At 31.5% G+C, this 23,370-nt stretch overlaps 2 protein-coding genes across 3 annotated transcripts in view; one reads left to right on the top strand and one right to left on the bottom strand.

Annotated features, from left to right (window-relative positions):
- Nucleotides 1-6,276, bottom strand: part of LOC132713735 (SWI/SNF-related matrix-associated actin-dependent regulator of chromatin subfamily D member 1-like) — a gene marked incomplete at its 3' end in the record, with an annotated part of 62,444 nt that extends 56,168 nt beyond the window's left edge. The window contains 1 exon segment of one of the 2 annotated variants that reach the window (XM_060696412.1): nt 5,946-6,276. In XM_060696412.1, the coding sequence (XP_060552395.1) occupies nt 5,946-6,215 (270 nt within the window). 2 annotated transcript variants of the gene reach the window in all.
- Nucleotides 976-23,071, top strand: LOC132713736 (cyclin-dependent kinase 5-like). The gene is made up of 11 exons (XM_060696417.1): nt 976-1,088; nt 10,483-10,571; nt 10,740-10,807; nt 11,464-11,581; nt 12,337-12,432; nt 15,605-15,679; nt 17,512-17,608; nt 18,986-19,055; nt 20,229-20,289; nt 21,227-21,307; nt 22,001-23,071. Exons 1-11 carry the CDS (start codon nt 1,052-1,054, stop codon nt 22,109-22,111), a joined length of 903 nt encoding a protein of 300 aa, XP_060552400.1. The 5' UTR covers nt 976-1,051; the 3' UTR covers nt 22,112-23,071.
- The last annotated feature ends 299 nt before the right edge of the window (nt 23,072-23,370 follow it).

Genomic DNA, 23,370 nt, shown 5'->3' with positions numbered 1-23,370 from the left:
ATATGTATATAAATATGCTTCCACAACAATTTTCAAACACCAAAGAATATGTAAAATATGTACTGCAAATATTTGCCTACATTATATGTAATCATTAAAATATATGCATTCATTTCTTATTGAAAAATTTGACTTAAGACATTATAGAAAATAAATTTCTAATTGCCTCCCTTTATTAGCATAATAATGTAAATTCGGTAATATCTTTACAAATAATGCTTTTTTGAACATACAATATTGATAAATCATCATTTGAGCATTATATTTATGATAAAAACCTTAAAAATATTAATAATAAAAATAATAATAATAACTGGATCTTTAAATACAAATTCCTTTCACACTTCCTTTGTTCTTTAATTGACATGTACACGCACTACCTTGATAATTTACTGTTTATGATGAAAGTTATACATACATTTATTTGTATTTGTCAGCAATTATAGACATTGTAGCTGCATGTTTATTGATTTTTTCTATTTGCATATGTCTTTCATGTTATATTTACATGATGTAAAATATTAAAGTTCCAAATGTATACATGTAAACTGTAAAAAAAATAATTGCTGTCATTTATTTCATGTTGTATGGTAAAAATCTTTTAATAGTCTCAAATGATATACTGTAATGTAATTATGTATATAAATGTTATAAATCTGTTTCTCTAAATACCGAATATGAACTCAATTCGCGAATATGAACAGGAGTACCGAATATGAATATATTTTTCTTTAAAAAATCAGCTGTTTTGGGAATTTTTCGTCAACATAGAGACTAGTGTCATAATTATGTCTTTGAATGAAAGAATGTTAAATACTGTATCAGAAATTACTAAAGGCACATTTGTTATTGAACTGCTTATTCTATAACTAGTAAGTATCTTATCCTGGAACGAATTACTTAGCCTTTATATAAGCACAAATAACGCTCATTTACATGTATGTATGATATTGTTTGCGCGTATTTTACAATTTTGTAACGTGTACGGACAGACTTTAGAGAAAGTGTAACAAGCGTTTGACAAACAGAGATGCACAAATAATTTTGAGAAATGCAAAAATATGAAAAACTTGAGAAAATTGGGGAAGGTATAAAATTTTGTAAATTAAGATCATAATTTTGAAATGACTATATCATTGAAAGGTTGTCTTATGTTGTAAACCTAGCTTACATAAGATGATATGAGTTTGACAATTGGCCTCATTTCAATTCGCACCTTAGATGACTCGACCCACATTCGTTTATATTATTTTTTAATCAGCATTGTGAATTTTCTTCTTTGTGACCCTTTTTGTTTAAATCATATCCAAAACAGTTTAATGATCAGGGTGTTCACTAGCCATGAAATCATGAGGATCATTTGACTAAGTTTAACCGACTACAAGGCCAAATCCCCATGATTTTAACAAGATTTAACCTCCAGTTAAAATCCTGAGGGTCAAATCAGGCCTTTTGGAAATTTGAAGGGTCAAAGAGTCAATTCAAGGGTCAAACGGACACCCTGATGATATTGTTTTATGTCATTGTATGTAACTAGATAGATTTAATAGAATACAGTGCAACCCTCATTTTCATATACAATGCAGTCTGTGCGAAAGTCTGTCGGTCCTCGGACCTCGCCAACTAAAAATCAGGAAGGCCGAAATAAATTTCGATACAGTCAGTCCTCATGTCCGAATAAAATTTCAGCCAGTTTGAAATATTTTTGGCCTTCTAAAATATGCAAGACTTCCAAGATCAATCTTTTTTTATTCATTTTTGCTTATATTCACAGACCCAGATAACAAAAATCACAGCAAGATACAACCAGTTTTTGCTAAGTAATGTAAGCCACCATCTTGTCTTGGATAATTTCCTTACCAAACCATATTTTTTCTCCAATCTTCAAAATTAAACCTTTGAAAGATGAATCGTTTTCTTGTGAATTATGCTAATGTTTTATTTATTATGTTTCTGTATAATTTGTTCATAGTATCTCACAGTTAAGTCTGATAATTCATATTTGCTAAATAATTTTGTTTATAGTTATGGCAATATCCCTCCCCCAACCCTACAATAAAATACCTCTCACTAATCAGAGTCTGGGCCGGGAAAAAATCCATAAGGGCCTGAAATAAATCTAAGGATCCCAGTCCTTGTGGCTGAAAATTTTTTTTGACTTTCTCATTGACTGCAGTGTTGTATCTAGAATTTCAAAATTGGAAAAAATGTTCGGGACAAACATTTACCTTACAATATGACGTACCCAAAAGAATTCATTTATTTATGTTAAGGCATTTTTTATAGCTATCGTCCGCTCAAAAACGGAAGTAGAAAAAATAAAATATTAATGAATACTACAAAACACATGCCAGATGACCCAGTTGGCTGCTACACACGATTTAGTACGTATTTTAGTCATAACCACGAGTGAAAACAAACATGGCTGAAGGGTTCAAGATACGATGAAGATAAACTGAATTGAGTTGAAAAGATCTTCAGATGCGCGACTTGGCGCGTGTTGACTTCATTAAAATGCACTATTTGCATAAAAAATGTGCAGATGGCGCAATCGCGCAGCCTAGAATACAAAAAAACAGTCAAGCAAATCAAAACAAGTCACTAATTTGAAACATTTTGGCTATATGGTGGCCAAGTGCTGATTTTTTTACCTGTTGGAAACTATTAGGTAGCTTATGTTCATGATAAGATTTTTATATGTCCATCCTTAGCTTATCAACAGATTATACATAGTTTTATCAAGGTATGCTTCATTTTACTTCATGGCATGTTTGATAAATGAATACGAGTGTGTCAGATTTCTGGCACGATTATTGGTGGACTGACTTTCCCTACGGGTCTGTCTTCAGCGTTCACATCATGTCATGGTATTTAAACGGGAACGCTAAAGACCTTAAGCTATGTTACATGCACTCAAGTCTTGGCTATGATTAATCAATTTGCCTCAATATACAGCAGCAGGTGCATCAAATATCAACAAATGAAAATGCCTTAAACAAAATTGATATTCTTTAACAGCGAACATGAACTCTATCAGTAACAATACATTTTCTATGCTTTTTTTGGCTGCAAATTGTTCATATTTTATATTAAAATTTTTGCAATTTTGTCTGTAAAATGTGGTATAAAAAGAGCCTTTCGAATCATGTGGCAACCAATGAAATAGCTGCCTTTTACACACCTCAGATCAATTGGATATTTGCCAAAAATACCACGGCTGATAAATCTGATAGGTCGTGACACACTTTCTGTATTTAATACATGGAGTAAGAAAGAAACTGTTGTGGGACGAATTGTAAGAACAACATCAGATACATTTGGTCCAGCAGGTGACCATATTGGACTTCGTGATCGTTGGGAGGCTTATTGTGCACAGAAAGTGGTTAAGTCCATTATTGGTAATAACCGAGACAATAGATTTAATGCACTATTTCAGACGGCTGCGGAGGTTTATCTGCATAGAGATGACTTTCTCAAGGTATTGAACACAGTGGCTAAGCCAAACCTCAAGCTGACAGCAGTTAAAAGTGATTTAGAGTCTGCAGAGATTTGTGCACTCTTGCAGTCTTTAGGACTGTTTTATGTCAAAGTTACTGGACCATACTGGAACCTCGTTACAAGTGGTAAGCTGACATACCTTGGATTGGATAAACATGTGGGTGAAATTGAAGAATTTTTATGCCCCCGCCATGTAATGGCCGGGGCATATAGTGTTACCCAGTTCCGTCCTTCCGTCATTCCATCCTTCCGTCATTCTGTCATTCCTTCATTCTGTCATTCCGTCATCATCAGTTTCCGTTCATTATCTAAGTAACGGTTTACATATTCAACTCAAATTTGACATATGGACAGTCATGAGAAAATACAGGTCAAGTTCGAATTTGGTCATGGTTCGATGAATTTTGGCAGAGTTATGCCCCTTTTACTTTGAAAATAATATGAAATTTCCAGTTTCCGTTCATTATCTCCCCAACGGTACAAAACATTCAACTCAAATTTGACATATGGATATGTCATGAGAAAATACAGGAGAAGTTCGAATTTGGTCATGGTTCAATGATTTTTGGCAGAGTTATGCCCCTTTTACTTTGAAAATAATATGAAATTTTCAGTTTCCGTTCATTATCTCCCCAACGGTACAACACATTCAACTCAAATTTGACATATGGATATGTCATGAGAAAATACAGGTCAAGTTCGAATTTGGTCATGGTTCGACGATTTTTGGCAGAGTTATGCCCCTTTTACATTGAAAATAATATGAAATTTTCAGTTTCCGTTCATTATCTCCCCAACGGTACAACACATTCAACTCAAATTTGACTTATGGATATGTCATGAGAAAAAACAGGTCAAGTTTGAATTTGGTCATGGTTCGAAGATTTTTGGCTGAGTTATGTCCCTTTTAACATTGAAAATAATATGAAATTCACAGTTTCTGTTCATTATCTACCCAACAGTGTTACATATTCAACTCAAATTTGACATATGGATATGTCATGAGAAAAAACAGGTCAAGTTGGAATTTGGTCATGGTTCGATGATTTTTTGGCAGAGTTATGTCCCTTTCACTTTGAAAATAATATAGATACATCTTAGGAATAAGCAGTTTAAGTTTGAATTTGGTCGTGGTTCAATGATTTTGGACAAACTTATCTTTCTTGAATATTGGAAAAATTTTGAACTTTCAGTTTCAGCACTCATACTTTTGTGGAAATGTATGTAGCCATTATTTTGGCTACAAATATGAAATATGCTATTTTCAAAAGGTAAAGACTGAATAATTTCAGTGCCTTGAACATTTTATGAAAATGGTTTGTGTTAACATTGAAAAGTTTCAAGGGCTTTGAACTTAAAATGAAAACAATAATTTGTGCAAACAAATTTGGAACTAAATATTATAACATCTGAAATTTTGGCTGCATGCGGGGCATCCGTGGCATGATGACACATTTCTAGTTTACCAAATGTGTAAGTTCACCAGAAACATTGTTTATACCGGTAAGTGCTCATCACTGGTGTACATCCGATCCCTTAGAAATAGCACAAGTGCCCCACAATGTCTGTCTTGTTGAAGCCTTATTTGACATTAATGATGAATCACGTGACTTGATCCATTTGTACCAATCATTGCTAGAGCCAAAATTGCTTAAGTGTATTAGAAAGCAGCTTGTAGACTTTTTACATGGTGGTAAATTTTACCAACCATCAGCAGACCCAAAGCCCACCAACTTTGCTCCACTAACAAACCTTGGCTGTGAACACCATTTTGTTGACCTCGATTTAAGCCAGAGGAGACGCCCCAATGCTTCTTACCACACCACACGTTGGTACAATTATTTAAAAGAAACAGGAAATATGTAATGGAATGGATTGAAAAAATGGACAGCAAACAAAAAGAACAATTGATGGCAAGTGCACGAAAGGGAGGTGTCAAATTGCGAGCAAAACACAAGGAAAGTGAACAAAAGGTTTTAAAAGACATCCATGAAAACATGATTAGTTAGATTAGGAGAAAAAAGCTAAGGGAAGGAAGAGGAAGACAAAATCGTCTAAGCCTACTAATTCCAAAACAACGAAGAAAAGATGATAGTGTTGACTATTTTCCAACCATGAAAGTGGGGATTGTGTTTGTGTATGACAACTCACCCCCTGAACAAAACATAATAGACTCAACCAAAACAAGCTTCTTCTTCTTAACCTAATTATGTAGTTGCATGACCATGATTTGCAAACCAAATTTAAGAGCTAAAGCTATTGTAAAAATAATTTCCTTTTACCTTCTGTCTATAAATTTGCACTTAACATATTTGTTTTAAACATCTATTCCCAGACAACGCGCCTGATAATTTAATTGATTACGATTTTGAAGCAGTATAATGTAGATGATACTATGACCACAGCAGATTTCGTACAGAAAAGTCATGTTAACAAACTAAACTTACCGGAAAACTAGCAGCTGGACTCATCATGTCATAATAAGTTCTGTTCATCATTGGTAGGGGTAATGGAGGTGGTTCATGATGAGGTGAACCAACACTGTCAAACGTACCATCAGACTGAGGGGTCTGCCCGCAACATTTAGCTCTATGTATCCGCAGCCGCGCACTCTTAGCACTTACGATACTCCCACAATCTTTACATTTAGCTTTCTGTATAGAATCATCCCCTTCTATCAAATCATAATGATTCCAAACAGGATCCTTTGCCTTCATTTTTATTTTAGAACTGAAACAAGGTGTTAGTTCTTACTATAAATAACCATACAATAACAAACAGTTAAACCAATTCTATGAAAAGAAATACATGTCCATAGCTATCATTTTTTGAATTTCTTTCACTCTATTTGACAATGAAAAAGTGTATACATGTGTAAAGATGTGCCCGGGGCAAGATTTAGAGTTACTTAATAACTATTCAAGCAGCAATGACTATTCAATCTATTTGCTCAATAAATAAATGGTACAGTTAAGTTAATAAGAAGGATCTTTGAATTTAGGGAATATTTATTTCACTAAAGGTAAATGTGAATGAATTATACTATTAAGTTAATCTTGTATTTTTAAGAAAATAATGGATTTTCAGTTAACTTACTGTGAATGTAATTTTATTTTTTTCCATCAGCTAAATTTGAATGATTTGAAATATTTTGAATAGCTATTTAACTAATTTTGAATTGATTTTTGATATCTGCAGTTAACCATTACACTAATTTGATTTTTTCTAACTTGGATACTTTCAGTTTAAATAGAGAATAGAATTTTATTTTCATTGAATTTTAATATCTTAGTAAACTTTAAATGTGGATAAATTTTGATATTTTCACACAATGTGAATGAATATTTTCTATTATAAATGCTTGTGAAATTCATTACTTTCATTTAATCATTGCGAACAAATTTTAGCTTTAAATGAGGTACAATGGAAAAGAATGACCAAATTTGTTATTACATATCTATAGAACGATGTGATGTTTAGTGTTAGGGCATTGTTAGTCCGTGCATTCATTCCTGCAAGGAATTCAATTATTGTGTTTATACTTGGCATAACTTCTATCAACTAATTATTGACAGAGTTATGCTCCTTTTAAAGCATATTTATCACAAAATTATTGGTTTCCGTAGAATGACTTTAATTTGGAGGCTTTCAGTGATGGTGATAATGTTTATATGTCAAAACAAAGGTCAAGTTTGATTTTCTCTTCTGATAATTTTATGCCCGTGTGTATGCAAACAATGTGTTGCTTATATGCTATCAGTGATTTTTCATCAAATATAACAGAGGACTATAAAAATTAAAAGGCCTCTTCCCAAATGAAATTCTCATTAAAATCATGCAATTTTCTCTAAAATCTAAATGTACACCAGCTTTTTTACTTCACAGTTAGCAATTCTTCCCAAAATCCAGAGGCTAAGGAAATTATCTCAGAAAAAACACTGGCAATTACTTGAATATATAGAGGATATTTGTTTGTTTTGCATGTAAGATTAAAATATAATTTCACTGAGTGAACACCAGATGCAATATTTTCACGAGTGGCGTAGCCACGAGTCAACGCCACGAGTGAAAATATAATAGCTGGTGTTCACGAATGAAATATATTTCAATCTTATATGTAAAACAAATAAATTTTCTTTTTATTTCATGCTTTTTAAATGATTTCAAGTATCTTATTACTGATTTTGCCGCGTAACGTCGCGCATTCTCCTTTGTGACGTCATCACATCATGACGTCACATCATCAATTTTGAAATGTAGTTCTGTAAAATTTCTCTAATTTTGTTACATTTTTTAACATGATGTATGATGACATCGACTTTCTTTTCCTAAAGAAACAAAATTTACGTATGACGGCATTTATTTCTGCCTGTTATTCCATTTAGTTATGATTTTCTTTTCATCCGCATTCAGATATAGTCCGGCTACAGTGAAAATTATATTTTATAAATTTCACTAGTGGTTTATCGGAATATAATCATCTGATATATTACAATAAAACACTGGAAAGCATGAAATAAATATTGTTTTGTTTCACATTTGACAGAAAAAAGAAATCATTTGTGCTATTCTCAACAATAGGTTTGCAATCTGTCTTGAAGGCATATTTAGCATCACAATTAATATAATTATAGTTTAATACAGTCATGTTATAGTTATGGTAGATTTTAATTCTTTCAATGAATGATTGGTGTACCATAAATTATATAGTGATATATAGTGTATTATTGCGTTTACATAGGGTGTTAGCTATAGGAGCAATTCAAATATTTTCCAATTTTACACACCTCCTCTATTGTTTGTGATAGGTCTATATTTTTCGGGTAGACATGTTTAAACAAAAGAAAGTCCGTTATGAGGTCTATCTTTTGCATGTGCGCAGGTCTGTTCTAGTCAGAAAGACCTGGTCATGAAATACACGTGAAAAAATAGACCTGCCTATGCGCAGACAAAGAAAACATGAAATGCAACAGAAATTAAACCCCTTTTAACTTAGCAATTATTCCAGCATCCCTATATTAAATCTGTCAATAAAAATAAGGGATAGAAATTTTATAAGCATATCAAAATTAGGACACATTTAACATTTATTTAATCGCGTCATTTTTTTAAGTAATAGTAATTCTGTCATTAAGTTCATAATATAACAAAATGGACGCTTTAAGTTTATATCTATGAAACTATATAGCAAAAATCACAGCATTCTCATTACGATTTTAAAATATAAATGAAGTTATAAGTGATTTAGTTTAAAATATTTTATGATGAACGATCATAATATTTTATTCTAGAACACTTTGTATTCTGCTATATAACATATAGTTTCGATTCATGTATCTCACACTTGCCAACAATATATATATGTAAGTCTTTCGTGGTCTGCTGGGTATCCACACATTGCCCTTCGGACAGTTGCCCCCTTGGAAGTTTGCCCCTTTTATGCAATGACAGTCTTTGCCCCTCATATCTTTGGAAGGGGTGGACATTTGCCCCCCGCCCCCTCCCTGTTTTAAAAAATATTTTATTGTTGAATTGTTTGCTTCCATAATTCATCACCTATTGTCGGAATTTCATTGTGCTGAAATACACAAAAACTCTCGAGCAAATTTGTGAAACCATAAGTAAATAAAACTAATTGTTTCCATTGGCATACATCTGTACACGAGATGACAAGTGACAAGTCACAACGGCAAAAAGGGGGCATACGTCCGGGAGGCAATTGTCCGGGGGCAAATGTCCTAGAATCTGCATTTTCTTATACGAAATACTATCAACATAATTATTCATTCTTTAGCATACCTTTTATTACAGATCTATTCACTTTATGAATGACAAATTGCACAGTTAGCTTTTTTTACTTTTTATTTTGAAGGGGAAAGCAAAGTATATAGTGTATGTAAGGAGAACGTTGATAAAAGCTTACCTGTATATGCGTTGTGTTAAAAATAATATTTGTGCATTTCATCAAATGCTTCGGATCAGCTATTGCTCAAGCCAATATTGTTTTAACGGTGTGTAAGTTGGATATCGGCCTCGTACATCGATCTGTCTGTTTAGGAAAGACCTGGTCGTACATCAAGATCTGTCTGTTTACAGAAAGACCTCGTACTCGGTCGATATCCTATTCATAGCAACATATCTTTGCAAATGTGGGTTTTTTCCTAATCCATGCTTATCTCCTGATTGACTAATCTATTCTGAACAATAGTGCTCAGTGAAGCTTTAACAGTAAATGTTTGTTCATATTTGGGGATTAGTTTGGAAAAACCAGCATTTGCCTAATTCTGAATAACATATATTCTGGAGTAAGTCGATTGTGTCATGACTGATATACAAAAAACTTGTCAGTTTTCTTTACAGCATGGCTACAAGTAGGCCAGAAATGTAGGCCACTGCCCTAAGAACCCCTTAGAATTCGGCCTTCACATAAATTTTATCAATCTCATAATGCCCTTTTATGCCTATGTAAAATTGTCTTTTTAATTGTTGAAAGAAAAATTTAAATACCTGATAGAGCAGAAAAAAGGAAATTTTGAAGAAGAATTTGAATGAATATTATTGTTTTTGCTTCTAGCTCATATTGGTTAAGTTGTTGTTTAAATTGTGTAACCCTTTACTGGTGTGAAGACTTGAAAATTGTCATAATGATCATAACAATGTTAGTGTGACATAAACTTTATAGTTTTGTTTGTTATGTTGGGTTTAAATTCCGGATCACGTCATCACTGTAAAGGTCATATGGGGTTCTTTTCAACTCTTCTCATAGAGGGAGACCACAGTTGCCACTTCCTGCATTATTTAAGACTGGATGACTAGGCACATTTAAAGAACCACTAACCTTGAAAGCTGGCTGTAAACATTTCCTAACCACAAGAATCCAGTCTCCCAGACTGGATTTGAACCAGCACTGGTAAGGTACAAACTTTAGTGGTAATGAAAAACAAATATGAACTAACTAGCATTGTGATTATTTTGTATTTTTAGGGACATATGGAACAGTGTTTAAAGCAAAGAATAGAGAATCTCAAGAGATTGTAGCATTAAAGAGAGTTCGTCTTGATGATGATGATGAGGTAATGATAATAATCATACATGATTGTTGTATACTTGTTGAAATATTGCTGATATGATTCTGTGTTAAATGACATTGTAAAAGAGAAATTTAAACCTATATACGCCCCTGATATTTTTGAAAATGTAATGAAATTATTTTCTTGAGACAAATTTTTTTTGCATTTCAGGGAGTGCCAAGCTCGGCATTACGAGAGATTTGTTTGTTAAAGGAACTTAAACATAGAAACATTGTCAGGTAAGATTATTAAAGGTAAAACATTTGCAGACTTTATATGATAATATGACAAATTCAAGAACTTTAATGTAATTATGATTTTTAACATGAAGCTGCGTGATGCCATGATCTTATGCTGTCACAAAGGTGTGTTTATGACATTTGCAGTAATAATCACTGAAAATAAAAAGAAATTCATTTCACATATTTTATAAACTTTTAAAATCTAATTTATATTTGACACATCATCACAATGGTCTAAATTTTTGCTCTTGGCTTCGTCACTTAAGAAACTCTAACATCCAGTATTCTCTAGTTGAAATATATTTTGATCATACCATGAAAGTAACAAGTATCCTTTATTTATTACTTATATGGTTTGTCATACCTTGTGAGTTGTATGCATGATTGATTTTATACCCACCCATTTTTACACATTATGTACACTGTAAATATTTTCGTGTGTCGAAAAGTTAGAAAATTTAAATTCCAGACATTTTGCCTTAGGAAAAATTAACAAATCTTGTAAGGGTAGAATTTAATTGCAGGTTGTTGATATTTACGCTAAAAGTCAGTAAATTTAAGCGATTTTCGTCAAGTCGCAAAGTTCATCAATATGTCAGCTTCGCTACTTAACCTTGTACAGTAATTCTATGTATATTTGCTCATAATTTAAGATTACACGATGTTCTACACAGTGACAAGAAACTTACGTTGGTATTTGAATACTGTGATCAAGATCTGAAGAAATATTTTGACAGCTGTAATGGAGAGATTGACCAGGATACTGTCAAGGTAAACATGTGGTGAACTTACACCTTGATACCGTCAAGGTAAATATGTGCTGAACTTACACCTTGATACAGTCAAGGTAAACATGTGGTGAACTTGCACCTTGTTGTAACGGAAAAGTGATAAGCCTTCTATACAGTCTGTTTTAACCCTATACTGTTGATAGCACAGTGTTTCCATCCTGATAAAGAAATGTTTTATATAAAGTTTAATTGACCCTTTCCATGTATTAAAATCTAATCAAACCACTTGCCTATCACTGACACTGCTGTGGGTTCTAATCCCGACAGGGACTTTGGATTCTTTCATGTGAGGAAGCTATCTAGCTAGCTTACGGTGGTTCTACTCAGGTGCCTGTTCGTGCCTGAAATAATGCACAGAAGGGCACCTGAGGTCTTCCTCCATCAGTAAAGCTGGAATGTCGCCAAATGACCTATACTGTGTCAGTTTGACGTAAAGCACAATCAAACAAACAAACAAAAATCTAATCAAATCAATATTTTATCATTCTCTATGTGTGATAGTATTCAACTAAGCACCTGCAAGAAATAATGGTGTATGTCTTTCAACCAAAATATCATGGGTTTGAGTCCTACATGGGTTTAATTCTTGTTTCCTCTTTTCACACCAGGAAACAGGCTTGAATGTGAATAATCTCACTTACAATAACTTTTTTTTCCAACCAACCTTTTAAAAAAATGTACATTATGTATTAACAAAAACATATAAGGTTATTGTTTTTATTTTGTGTTTTCCAGTCATTCATGTACCAGTTGTTGAGAGGTTTAGCTTTCTGTCACAGTAACAATGTACTACATAGAGATCTTAAACCACAAAATCTTCTCATAAACAAGGTAAATATCTAACTTAAACAACAAACGTCTCAAGGTAAACAAGGTAAATATCTAACATATACAACAAATGTCTCATGGTAAACAAGTTAAATATTTAACATATACAACAAATGTCTCATGGTAAACAAGGTAAATATCTAATTTATACAACAAACGTCTCATGGTAAACAAGGTAAATATCTAACATATACAACAAACATCTCATGGTGAACAAGGTAATATCCAACATATACAACAAACGTCTCATGGTAAACAAGGTAGATATTTAACATATACAACAAACGTCTCATGGTGAACAAGGTAAATACCTAACATATACAACAAACGTCTCATGGTAAACAAGGTAAATATATAACTTACACAACAAACGTCACATGGTAAACAAGGTAAATATCTAACATATACAACAAATGTCTCATGGTAAACAAGGTAGATATCTAACATATACAACAAACGTCTCATGGTAAACAAGGTAAATATCTAACATATACAACAAATGTCTCATGGTAAACAAGGTAGATATCTAACATATACAACATGTGTCTCATGGTAAACAAGGTAGATATCTAACATATACAACAAACATCTCATGGTAAACAAGGTAGATATCTAACATATACAACATGTGTCTCATGGTAAACAAGGTATATATCTAACATATACAACAAACGTCTCATGGTAAACAAGGTAAATATCTAACATATACAACATGTGTTTCATGGTAAACAAGGTAATTATCTAACATATACAACAAATGTCTCATGGTAAACAAGGTAAATATCTAACATATACAACATGTGTCTCATGGTAAACAAGGTAAATATCTAACATATACAACAAACGTCTCATGGTAAACAAGGTAAATATCTAACATATACAACAAACGTCTCATGGTAAACAAGGTAGATATCTAACATATACAACAAACGTCTCATGGTAAACAAGGTAAATATCTAACATATACAACAAACGTCTCATGGTAAACAAGGTAGATATCTATCATATACAACAAACGTCTCATGGTAAACAAGGTAGATATCTAACATATACAACAAACGTCTCGTGGTGAACAAGGTAAATACCTAACATATACAACAAACGTCTCATGGTAAACAAGGTAAATATCTATCATATACAACAAACGTCTCTTGGTAAACAAGGTGGATATATATCTAACATATACAACAAACGTCTCATGGTAAACAAGTTATATATCAAACATATACAACAAACTTGTCATGGTATTACAAGTTATATATCAAACATATACAACAAATGTCACATGGTAAACAAGGTATATATCTAACATATACAACAAACGTCTCGTGGTAAACAAGGTAAACATATTACATATACAACAAATGTCTCAAGATATATATCTAAAATATACAACAAGTGTCTCTAGGTAAGCAAGGTAAATGTCTCAAGGTAAACAAGGTAAATATCTAACATATACAATGTCTCAAGGTAACTAAGATATATATCTTAAATATACAACAAATGTCTCATGGTAAACAAGGTAAGTATCTAACATATACAACAAACATCTCTTTGTAAACAAGGTAGATATCTAACATATACAACAAATGTCTCATGGTAAACAAGGTAAATATCTAACATATACAAAAACGTCTCACTGGTAAACAAGATATATATCTAACATATACAACTAATGTCTCATGGTAAACAAGTTAAATATTTAACATATACAACAAACGTCACATGGTAAACAAGGTATATATCTAACATATACAACAAACGTCACATGGTAAACAAGGTAAATATCTATCATATACAACAAACGTCACATGGTAAACAAGGTAAATATCTAACATATACAACAAACGTCACATGGTAAACAAGGTAGATATCAACATATACAACAAACGTCACATGGTAAACAAGGTAAATATTTAACATATACAACAAATGTCACATGGTAAACAAGGTAAATATCTAACATATACAACAAACGTCACATGGTAAACAAGGTAAATATCTAACATATACAACAAACGTCTCATGGTAAACAAGGTAGATATCTAACATATACAACAAACGTCTCAAGGTAAACAAGGTAAATATCTAACATATACAACAAACGTCACATGGTAAACAAGGTAAATATCTAATATATACAACAAACGTCTCATGGTAAACAAGGTAAATATCTAACATATACAACAAACGTCACATGGTAAACAAGGTAAATATCTAACATATACAACAAACGTCACATGGTAAACAAGGTAAATATCTAATATATACAACAAACGTCTCATGGTAAACAAGGTAGATATCTAACATATACAACAAAAGTCTCAAGGTAAACAAGGTAGATATCAACATATACAACAAACGTCACATGGTAAACAAGGTAAATATCTAATATATACGACAAACGTCTCATGGTAAACAAGATATATATCTAACATATACAACAAACGTCTCATAGTAAACAAGGTAAATATCTAACATATACAACTAATGTCTCATGGTAAACAAGGTAAATATCAAATATAAACAACAAAGTTTCATTAATGCTTTGAATATTACTTTGCTTATTTATATTTTTTGTGTATTTGTAGTTGAAATTAGAACACCATTTTTTTTAACATAATAAATGAACCAACAAATTGATAAGATCTTTTTGTAACACCCTCAAAGGTACTCAATTATTAATTATTAAACAAGCAACTGTCACATTTGGTATTCATAAAATTCTTCAACAACAACATATTTTACATATTGAATATTGTGCATAATTAAATAATAAACAATATGTGTTGGATGTATAAGATGGAATGTTTTGGAAGCTGACCAAGTGGTTGGCGCCTTGTCTGTCAGCCCTGTGGGCTCAAATTTTAGCAAGGAAGCTTGATTTTTTTCATACATGGACACGTTTCTGCTATCATAAGAAAGATTGGTGGTTCTATCCAGGTTTCTGGCTTAATACACATAAAGCACCAAGATGGTTTTGTTTACTTAAAATGTATGATATTGAAACTTACCAAAAATCAGATTATATATATATATATTTCATTCTTTGATGTTTATACTTTTAAAGTCACCATAATTATGACTATTACTGTCTTTTTGTCACTTACAATTCACGATAAACCAAAACAAATAAATGTAATTGTAATACATATACAAATTTTATGTTTTACAGAGTGGGGAATTAAAACTAGCAGATTTTGGTTTAGCGAGGGCGTTCGGTATTCCGGTGAGATTCTATTCAGCAGAGGTAGGATTTATTTTTCAATTTTAGATCATTAATATGAAATAAGGCAAAGCCTATGAACGGGGAAGTCGTTAAAAAATTCCTTTCATTCTTTCCGTTTTAAAGGTGTCATTCGGTATTACATGCACCACTTCCGTTTTCACTCGGAACACTCGACGATTATTATTTATCCGAAAAGTTGAGATTTGTTCCGTTATCGGAATACCCCGCCTATTATCATTGAGTTACATTGTAAATGGCGGCGCCCGACTAGAACTGACACTGAAAATTTCATTGATAGGTATTATATAGAATTCTTTATATTTTTTAATTGTTTTTTATTTGATTTTCTTTTAAATATACACGTGTAGTCTATAGCTGGGCAAGCCAAAGCCCGGACCCGCTTTGCGGGCCTGGTCTTTGACTTCCCCGTATAAAGACTTTTTTTATATATTTTTTGTTAATTGAATATTCAATCATGATATACAAACATTCAAGTCATAGTAATTAAATACATAAAGTATAATTTCAAATCAATGTAATCAAATAATGACAAATATATTTGTATCTTAAGATCTTCTTATAAATTTTCTTGAAAGAACAAAATGAATCCTTAGAAATGATTATAGCACTATAAAGTCCATTTTAAGTATGAGATGAAGAAAAGAAAGAGTATGAAAAAAAAGGAGAGAGAAATAAAAGATGATAAATGCCAGAACTAAAAGTGATAAGACTTTGCCATTCTGCTTATCCAAGCTGAACAGGATCTATACCAGTGTTAGCTTAATGTTTGTGTTTTGATATTGAAATCCCCTATATTCAACCATTGAATGGACTGTACCAAATACTAAATTGAGCAAATCCATTACACAAGTTAGAGGGAAATAAATTTTAAAGAAAGTGCCAGCTTGCCTTATATGAAACGAAAATGGCTTATATCTTTTTGTATCATGTTTAGAGTTGGTTGTTCTTTGATATTTTCTTGCCAGAGGAATAATGATCACTGACTTGAAATCATTTACTTTTGTTCTAAGTGATTTTAAATCTGCAGAGAGGCAATAGATTGTTCACTGTATGGATGTTAATTAGTAGGGAAGTCATGGTTAAAAAAATGCTAACTGTTTAAACAGTGGCCTAATAACCGGGATAAACATTTAAACAACCCTATTAATAAGATCTTTAAATTTTCAACTTTAAGACAAGGTATGACATTTTGATTTTTTTTTTCGTATTTTTGTCATACTCAAAATGATAACAATACATATGTGAATATGGAGTAACTCTTTTCTGCTTGGTCGTATCATACCCAATCAGATTGAAAAAAATACATTGCTTCACTAAATACATCTAAAATACAAACAAACTGTCATAATAATGTTGTAAGAAATGTAGGTAATATTTAGCATTAATTGAAAACTATTTTGCCTCTAAGGCTCATTGTCTATTACTGACCTCTTACCGGTTATTGAATTTTCTGTTGTTTTTCTTTTTTGTGTAAAAACTGACCAAACCCATTTAAACAGATAGATATGATACCCATATTAATAAACATAGTTTCTAGAATGTAAAAGAATGGTTCTACTAATACAGGTCTCCATATATTTACTTTAAACAAGATTATTAATAAATGCTCTTTCTCCTGATTTAAACTTTAACATTTAACACTAGGTCAGTAGATTTCATAATTACCATATGACTGTAACATTGCTGGTTGTATTTTTAACCATTTGTTTACAAGAAACTGCTAATACACATGTAAAAACTTAGAAACACAAGAATTAGATTAATTAAAACAAAACAAGTTTATTTATGAAGATAAGTTAGCATATGTGATGGGGATGTTGTTTTTTTTTCAGGTGGTAACTTTATGGTACAGACCTCCTGATGTATTATTTGGAGCTAAGATGTATTCTACATCAATTGATATGTGGTCAGCTGGATGTATATTTGCTGGTTCGTAAAAAGTTATCAATCTTAAAGCAGCACGCCCTCCAGATTCATGTTTATTTCCATGAAAATTTTGGAAATGTATTTAAAAGTAAAATATTGTGAGGTTTACAAATAAAGTAATTTATATATTGCATACAGCACTTACAATCCACAAATATTACTAAAATGTGGTCAAAATATGCAAAAACAGCCCTTACTGCGTTAGTAACGCAGTAGAAAAATGGTGATAAAATACTGCAAAATCAGTCTTATACCGAATAAAACATGAAAAATATAACTTAGATTCTGAATGTTTTACCTTTCTCAAAATTTTAGTACATTTTCCTAATACATGTATTGATTTTCTTGAACTATTTTGGCTCATCTGGAGGTGTACAATCTTAACTGTAATTATATACAACAGTTTTTCTAGAGCAGTAAGCTACACAATTGTGGGTGTGTCCTGGGAGACTCCAGGTTGAAAATTTACCTATGGTGACACATTTAATGAATGTAAGGATTTTAGCCATTCAGGTTTTATTTTACTGAAATAACAGAAATACTAAATGGAAGATTTCAGAACTGTCCAGTGGGGGGAAAAAAGAAAAGAAAAAAAAACCAGAAAATACAAAAATATGATTTTCAGTACTTTTTAATGCATTCATATACTTTTGGTATGTGGAATTACTAATAGAAGGAAGAACGGTAAAGATACTGTTAAATGAAATAGGAAGCTTTCCTGAAATGTTGATGTTAAAGTTGGTATAGAAAAATAGGGATATAACAGATCTATATAACCTTGTGAAAGTCAAGGCTCGTATTTTATTGATGTAATATTTATATATTGATGTATTACTTACTTACATAATGATGAATTTAATATAATTTATAAATTCCCAGCAAATTGTTGAATAACAAATTTTATCTCATTTTGTATCAAAAATAGACAAAAGCAATCTCATTTTGTTTCAGATCAAAACAAATTTTATTTTGCATCATATTTTTTTTTATCTGAAATATGAATTTTATTGCCTTATGTTAATAATAATAACGTCACCTTAGTGCAAGAACTGAATAACTGCAGTTAAATTTAGAAGCACTTCTTACGTTACTGCTCTAAGGTGTTCTAACCTTGAACACCAGTCCTTAACTTGACACTTTAGTTATAACACTTGTGTTTATTATAGAGATGCTTTTATTTACATCAAGAGATTTCAATAAGACAACAAATCTTGAAAAGTACAAGATTATCAAAAAAAGCAACAACAAAAATAAAAAAAGAAAAGAAAAACATGATTTGAAATAATCTTGGAATATTTTATAAAATTACTGATAGTTTTGTAGTTGTAGAAATAATTTTGGAATTTTGAAATAATTTAAACAGTTATGTTATTGTTGTAGAAATGGCAAATGCTGGAAGACCACTGTTTCCAGGAAATGATGTAGAGGACCAGCTAAAAAGAATATTTAAGTATCCTTGAATCTATGAAATATTTATTACCCCTTAACCTGGCTATATTGTAAGTACTTAGCCTTTGCCAGCAATAGAGGGCCAGGCTGGCCTGTATGACCTTGTTGTCTTACCATGCTTTATACTGATGTTACATCGTTTATCACATATTAGTTAATTGTGTCTAAAAACATAAATGTTGTTGCACATTCACTAATTATAGAATTTTACATATATTTGAGTATAGTATCAAGAATTTTTCATGTGAAATGAAAGATTTGCTTTCATAGCTGAATGACAGACTATTCTCTCCCTTACCAGTTCCTCTCCCTGACGGTTATCCCCCAATCGGTTTTCTCCCTCGACGGTTCTCTCCCAAATTTGAAATATGCAGACAGTTCTCCCCCAATTTTTATAAGTTATCGTTTTAGTTTTGACTTAATCTAATAATATTTCTTAATGAAGATTTTTAAAAAGAATGTGTTTTTAATTAAATGCACTTTATGTTTTATGTTTATCTGATTTTTTTTTGTAAATTTAATTAACACATTTTCAAGTAAATAATTCATTAATTATTTTCAATGACTAAACATAAATTAGATCTATTAAAAAATCAGAATAATAAACTAATGTGCTAAAAATATTTTTTTCTAATCTTTATCATTGATCATAAACTTACCCATGTATTAAACATCTAAATACTTTAATAAAACATTTATTTCTCTAATTTATATCAATTTATAATAAACTTACCCATTTATTAAACATTTAAATACTTCAATAATAATGTATTAATCATAATAAAAATGGGGAGGAACTGTCTGCTTATTTGCAAATAGGCAGACAGTTCCCCCCAAAAATGGGAGAGAACCGTCAGGGAGGAACTGGTAAGGGAGAGAATAGTCTTACTATCGCATAGCTAAATATGTAGAGTAAAAAATAGATTTGTAATCAGAGTGTCACTTTCTCAGTCCTCGAACAAGGCAAAATTTCTGCATGATAATTCATCTTGGACATTGATTCTCATGATCGTTTGTCTCTCACCGCTGAATGAGAAATCATATGGCATTAGAAGTTGGTAGCCATAGAAATTGGTAATATGTGGTAAATTGTCCATAAAAGTACCAAAACTTTGTTAAAGTCAGCATAAAAACCAGACAAACAATAGATTATTCACACTTTAACCACAACCAGGTTACTGGGAACACCTACAGAAGACAGTTGGCCCAACATTACCCACCTTCCAGATTATAAAGTAAGATTATCTTATTTTTTTTGTCTGAATCAGTATATCTTACCATGGCAATTTTAAGTATCAAAAACTGGGTTATAGAAAAAGGTTTTGTTATTTCTAGTTTTAGATTTAGTAAATCTCACATTGGTGATCTATGTACAATGTTTTAAATGTCAGAAATTTGTGGCAAGATTCTCACTTGACCTCACTGTGCTGTGGCTTCTGATCCCTTTTGTAGAATTTGGATTCTTTTGTGTGACCTTTATTGTTTCATGTGACGTAAAATCAGAAACGAAACAAAATCATTTCTTACTTAATTTTAATCTAGAGCCCTCCTAAAAATTATATTATAATTATAAATAGAATGTTTTGCTTTGAACTAGAAATGGCTTATATGACATGTTAGAGATTCCAATATCAGAATAGAAAAAGAAGCCAATTTATTATATATGACTAAAATGACAAGAGTGGATTTTCTGTGGTCAAAATGACAATTACGGTAAAAAAAAATAAATGAAGCATAATCATATTGATTTTGTTTCTGTTTGTTCTTCTATATTACTGGTCCTTGAGTACGTACATTACCTTTATACATTACATTTACTCAGATTTCAGTGTAACTGAATGTTTCATTGTCAGATCACGGACACGGAGTCCTGTGTTGATTTGTCTGTCAGGCAGATTCACATGGAATTAGTAACTGGTCATTTTTGAAGAAATTAGTAATAACTATTTAGTTATCCAGGAATGCCAGAAAGGTGGACTGACTGCTGGGATGTGACCAAAAATGTTTTAAAAAAACAGCTTAAAAACACACCGACAATGAGGAATTTATTATGCAGTATGTGCACCGATTTCATTTGATGCCATAAATAATGTAGTATTTTTCTCTTGATTATCCTTGTGAGTGATACTTTGTTTAATTCCTATTTTTATTATTGATTCATGTTAATTACAGCAATATCCGATGTATCATGTAAGTACAACATGGCAACAAGTGGTACCAAGACTAAACATCAAGGGCAGGGATTTGCTACAGGTATCTATATTTGTTTTACATGTGCCAGTCTTTGTAAAAATGTTTTAAAATTGAAGCCTCACATTCAGCTATTTTAGAAAGCAATGAGCTATATTATTAGATGAGAAAGCCACAAAGTGACAATGAAAGGATAACAATTTATAGTTTCCAACTTGATAAGTAATCAGTACAGAATTCAAGTCTTAACCACAGGTTTTTGTGAGATGACTTGTTTGAAGACAATGTATTCAACACTTAGCCAACTGAATATACTCATGCAACCAGTGCAGACCAACATGAGCCTGCAAATTTGTGCTATCTAATCATGGTCTACACTGTTCTCTATTCAGTCAGTTTTTATTTTGAATTTTCTCTAAAAATGATGAATGGCATTGTCAAGATAGAAAGACAGACAAGTCCATTAAAGAATAATTAAAAGTGGTAAGGGTTAATTCTATTTCTCCTCTGTCATTGAAAAATATTACGTGGAAAGGTTTGCGGTAACTTGTAGAATAAATTTGTACTGATTGTGATTTAGACTCAGAATTTTTATGTATAACAACCTGTTCTTATTGGTAAAAATATTGCTCCAAAATGATGTTGTTTTACAGAAAAACGAAATCAGAACAAATTGCGAAACATACCTATTATTTTATCTTTATTATTTTTACTTTTATTTATTGTAACATACATATATATATTTGTTTTATTCAGAGATTGTTAGTGTGTAACCCGAATGGAAGACTGTCAGCAGAGGAGGGTTTACATCATGGATATTTTAGTGATCTAAGTCCATCTATCAAATTCCCGGCAGATCCATTCTAAACAAGCATTCCAATATCGTGATACAGAGGTCTCAGTAATTGTTGTATTTAATGTGGTTATTTTATTGTGCCATTACGTTTTAAACAGCAATAGCAATTCTCACAGATATTCTGTTCTTACAATGCACCTCCTTGACCTTTACCCTGCTTGATTTGTGCAACCTAAAAAAGCTTTGTTTAAAGGTTTGAAATATCAAAATGCTGAGATTAAGCAGTTGACGGTATAGAGTCTGATTGCACAGATTGGCTTGACTCAAAGGCGTGGCAGTATTCTGTGGCATAGGCCAGTCATTTCCTGCTTACATTCAGAGGGCTATAATGCCCTAAAGAAATGCTAATGGTATGGCATTGGTTTACTTGCTTCAAGAAGGGTATAGTATGGTGGTGTATTTGAATCTGGCACAGAATTGTTAATACATTTTTCATTGTAGAATAAGATTTTATTTAAATTATATTTAAGTTTGACCATTGAATTAGTATTACAATATTTAAAAACTTTCCTTTGGAGAAAAAGGGAATTTATGTCATAATGTGATATCAGTAAAATTGAAGAAAAAAAACATAAAAAAAGAAATTTTACATTTATTGAATTCCAGATATTTCTTGATTCTCAGATTTAGATAACTGATATAATGCATTAATTTATACCACCACTCGCCATTGTGTCACCATTTTAACATATTTATGATGTTATTTCAAATCCAAAAGCAAAAATTAGAGCAAAAGTTAGAAAATAATCATGATACACTTATTATATACTATCATATATGTTAAAGGTACCAATTACATTCATCATGTGGTAATTTATGTTATACAATGTTGAATATTGTTGAGAAGTGAAAGACCAAAAAGCATTTCCATTGAATGTATAATTGAATAAATACAACTGTTTTTAGTACATATACATGTATTTAAATTTGTGCAATAATGTGTAAATGTGAAAAATAAAAAGCAAAAAAAAAATCATTCAATTTTGTTTTGTGTTTTTAACAGAGCTGTGAAAGCTACCAACTTTTACCATTTAGTTTTAAAGGGAGACACGGGCAACATTTTCATTTCTTAGTTTCGAATTTTTCATTCATTATTCTGTAAATGTCCTCAAAATTAAAACACTAGACTGTCACAGGAACAAAATTGTTCGCATTATACAGATTAGAATAGTGGTTTCCTAACTTGACCAACTTTGGTCAGGTTAGAGCATTAAGATTTCACAATAGTTGTCACAGTGAATTCTGTAAACGATAAAGTACATGTCAAATG

The sequence above is a fragment of the Ruditapes philippinarum genome, unplaced genomic scaffold (assembly GCF_026571515.1).
Source record: "Ruditapes philippinarum isolate M1 unplaced genomic scaffold, ASM2657151v2 ctg5895_1_1_1_1, whole genome shotgun sequence".
In the NCBI taxonomy this organism is placed as follows: Eukaryota; Metazoa; Mollusca; class Bivalvia; order Venerida; family Veneridae; genus Ruditapes; species Ruditapes philippinarum.
This window is presented reverse-complemented; position numbering and strand designations above follow the sequence as displayed.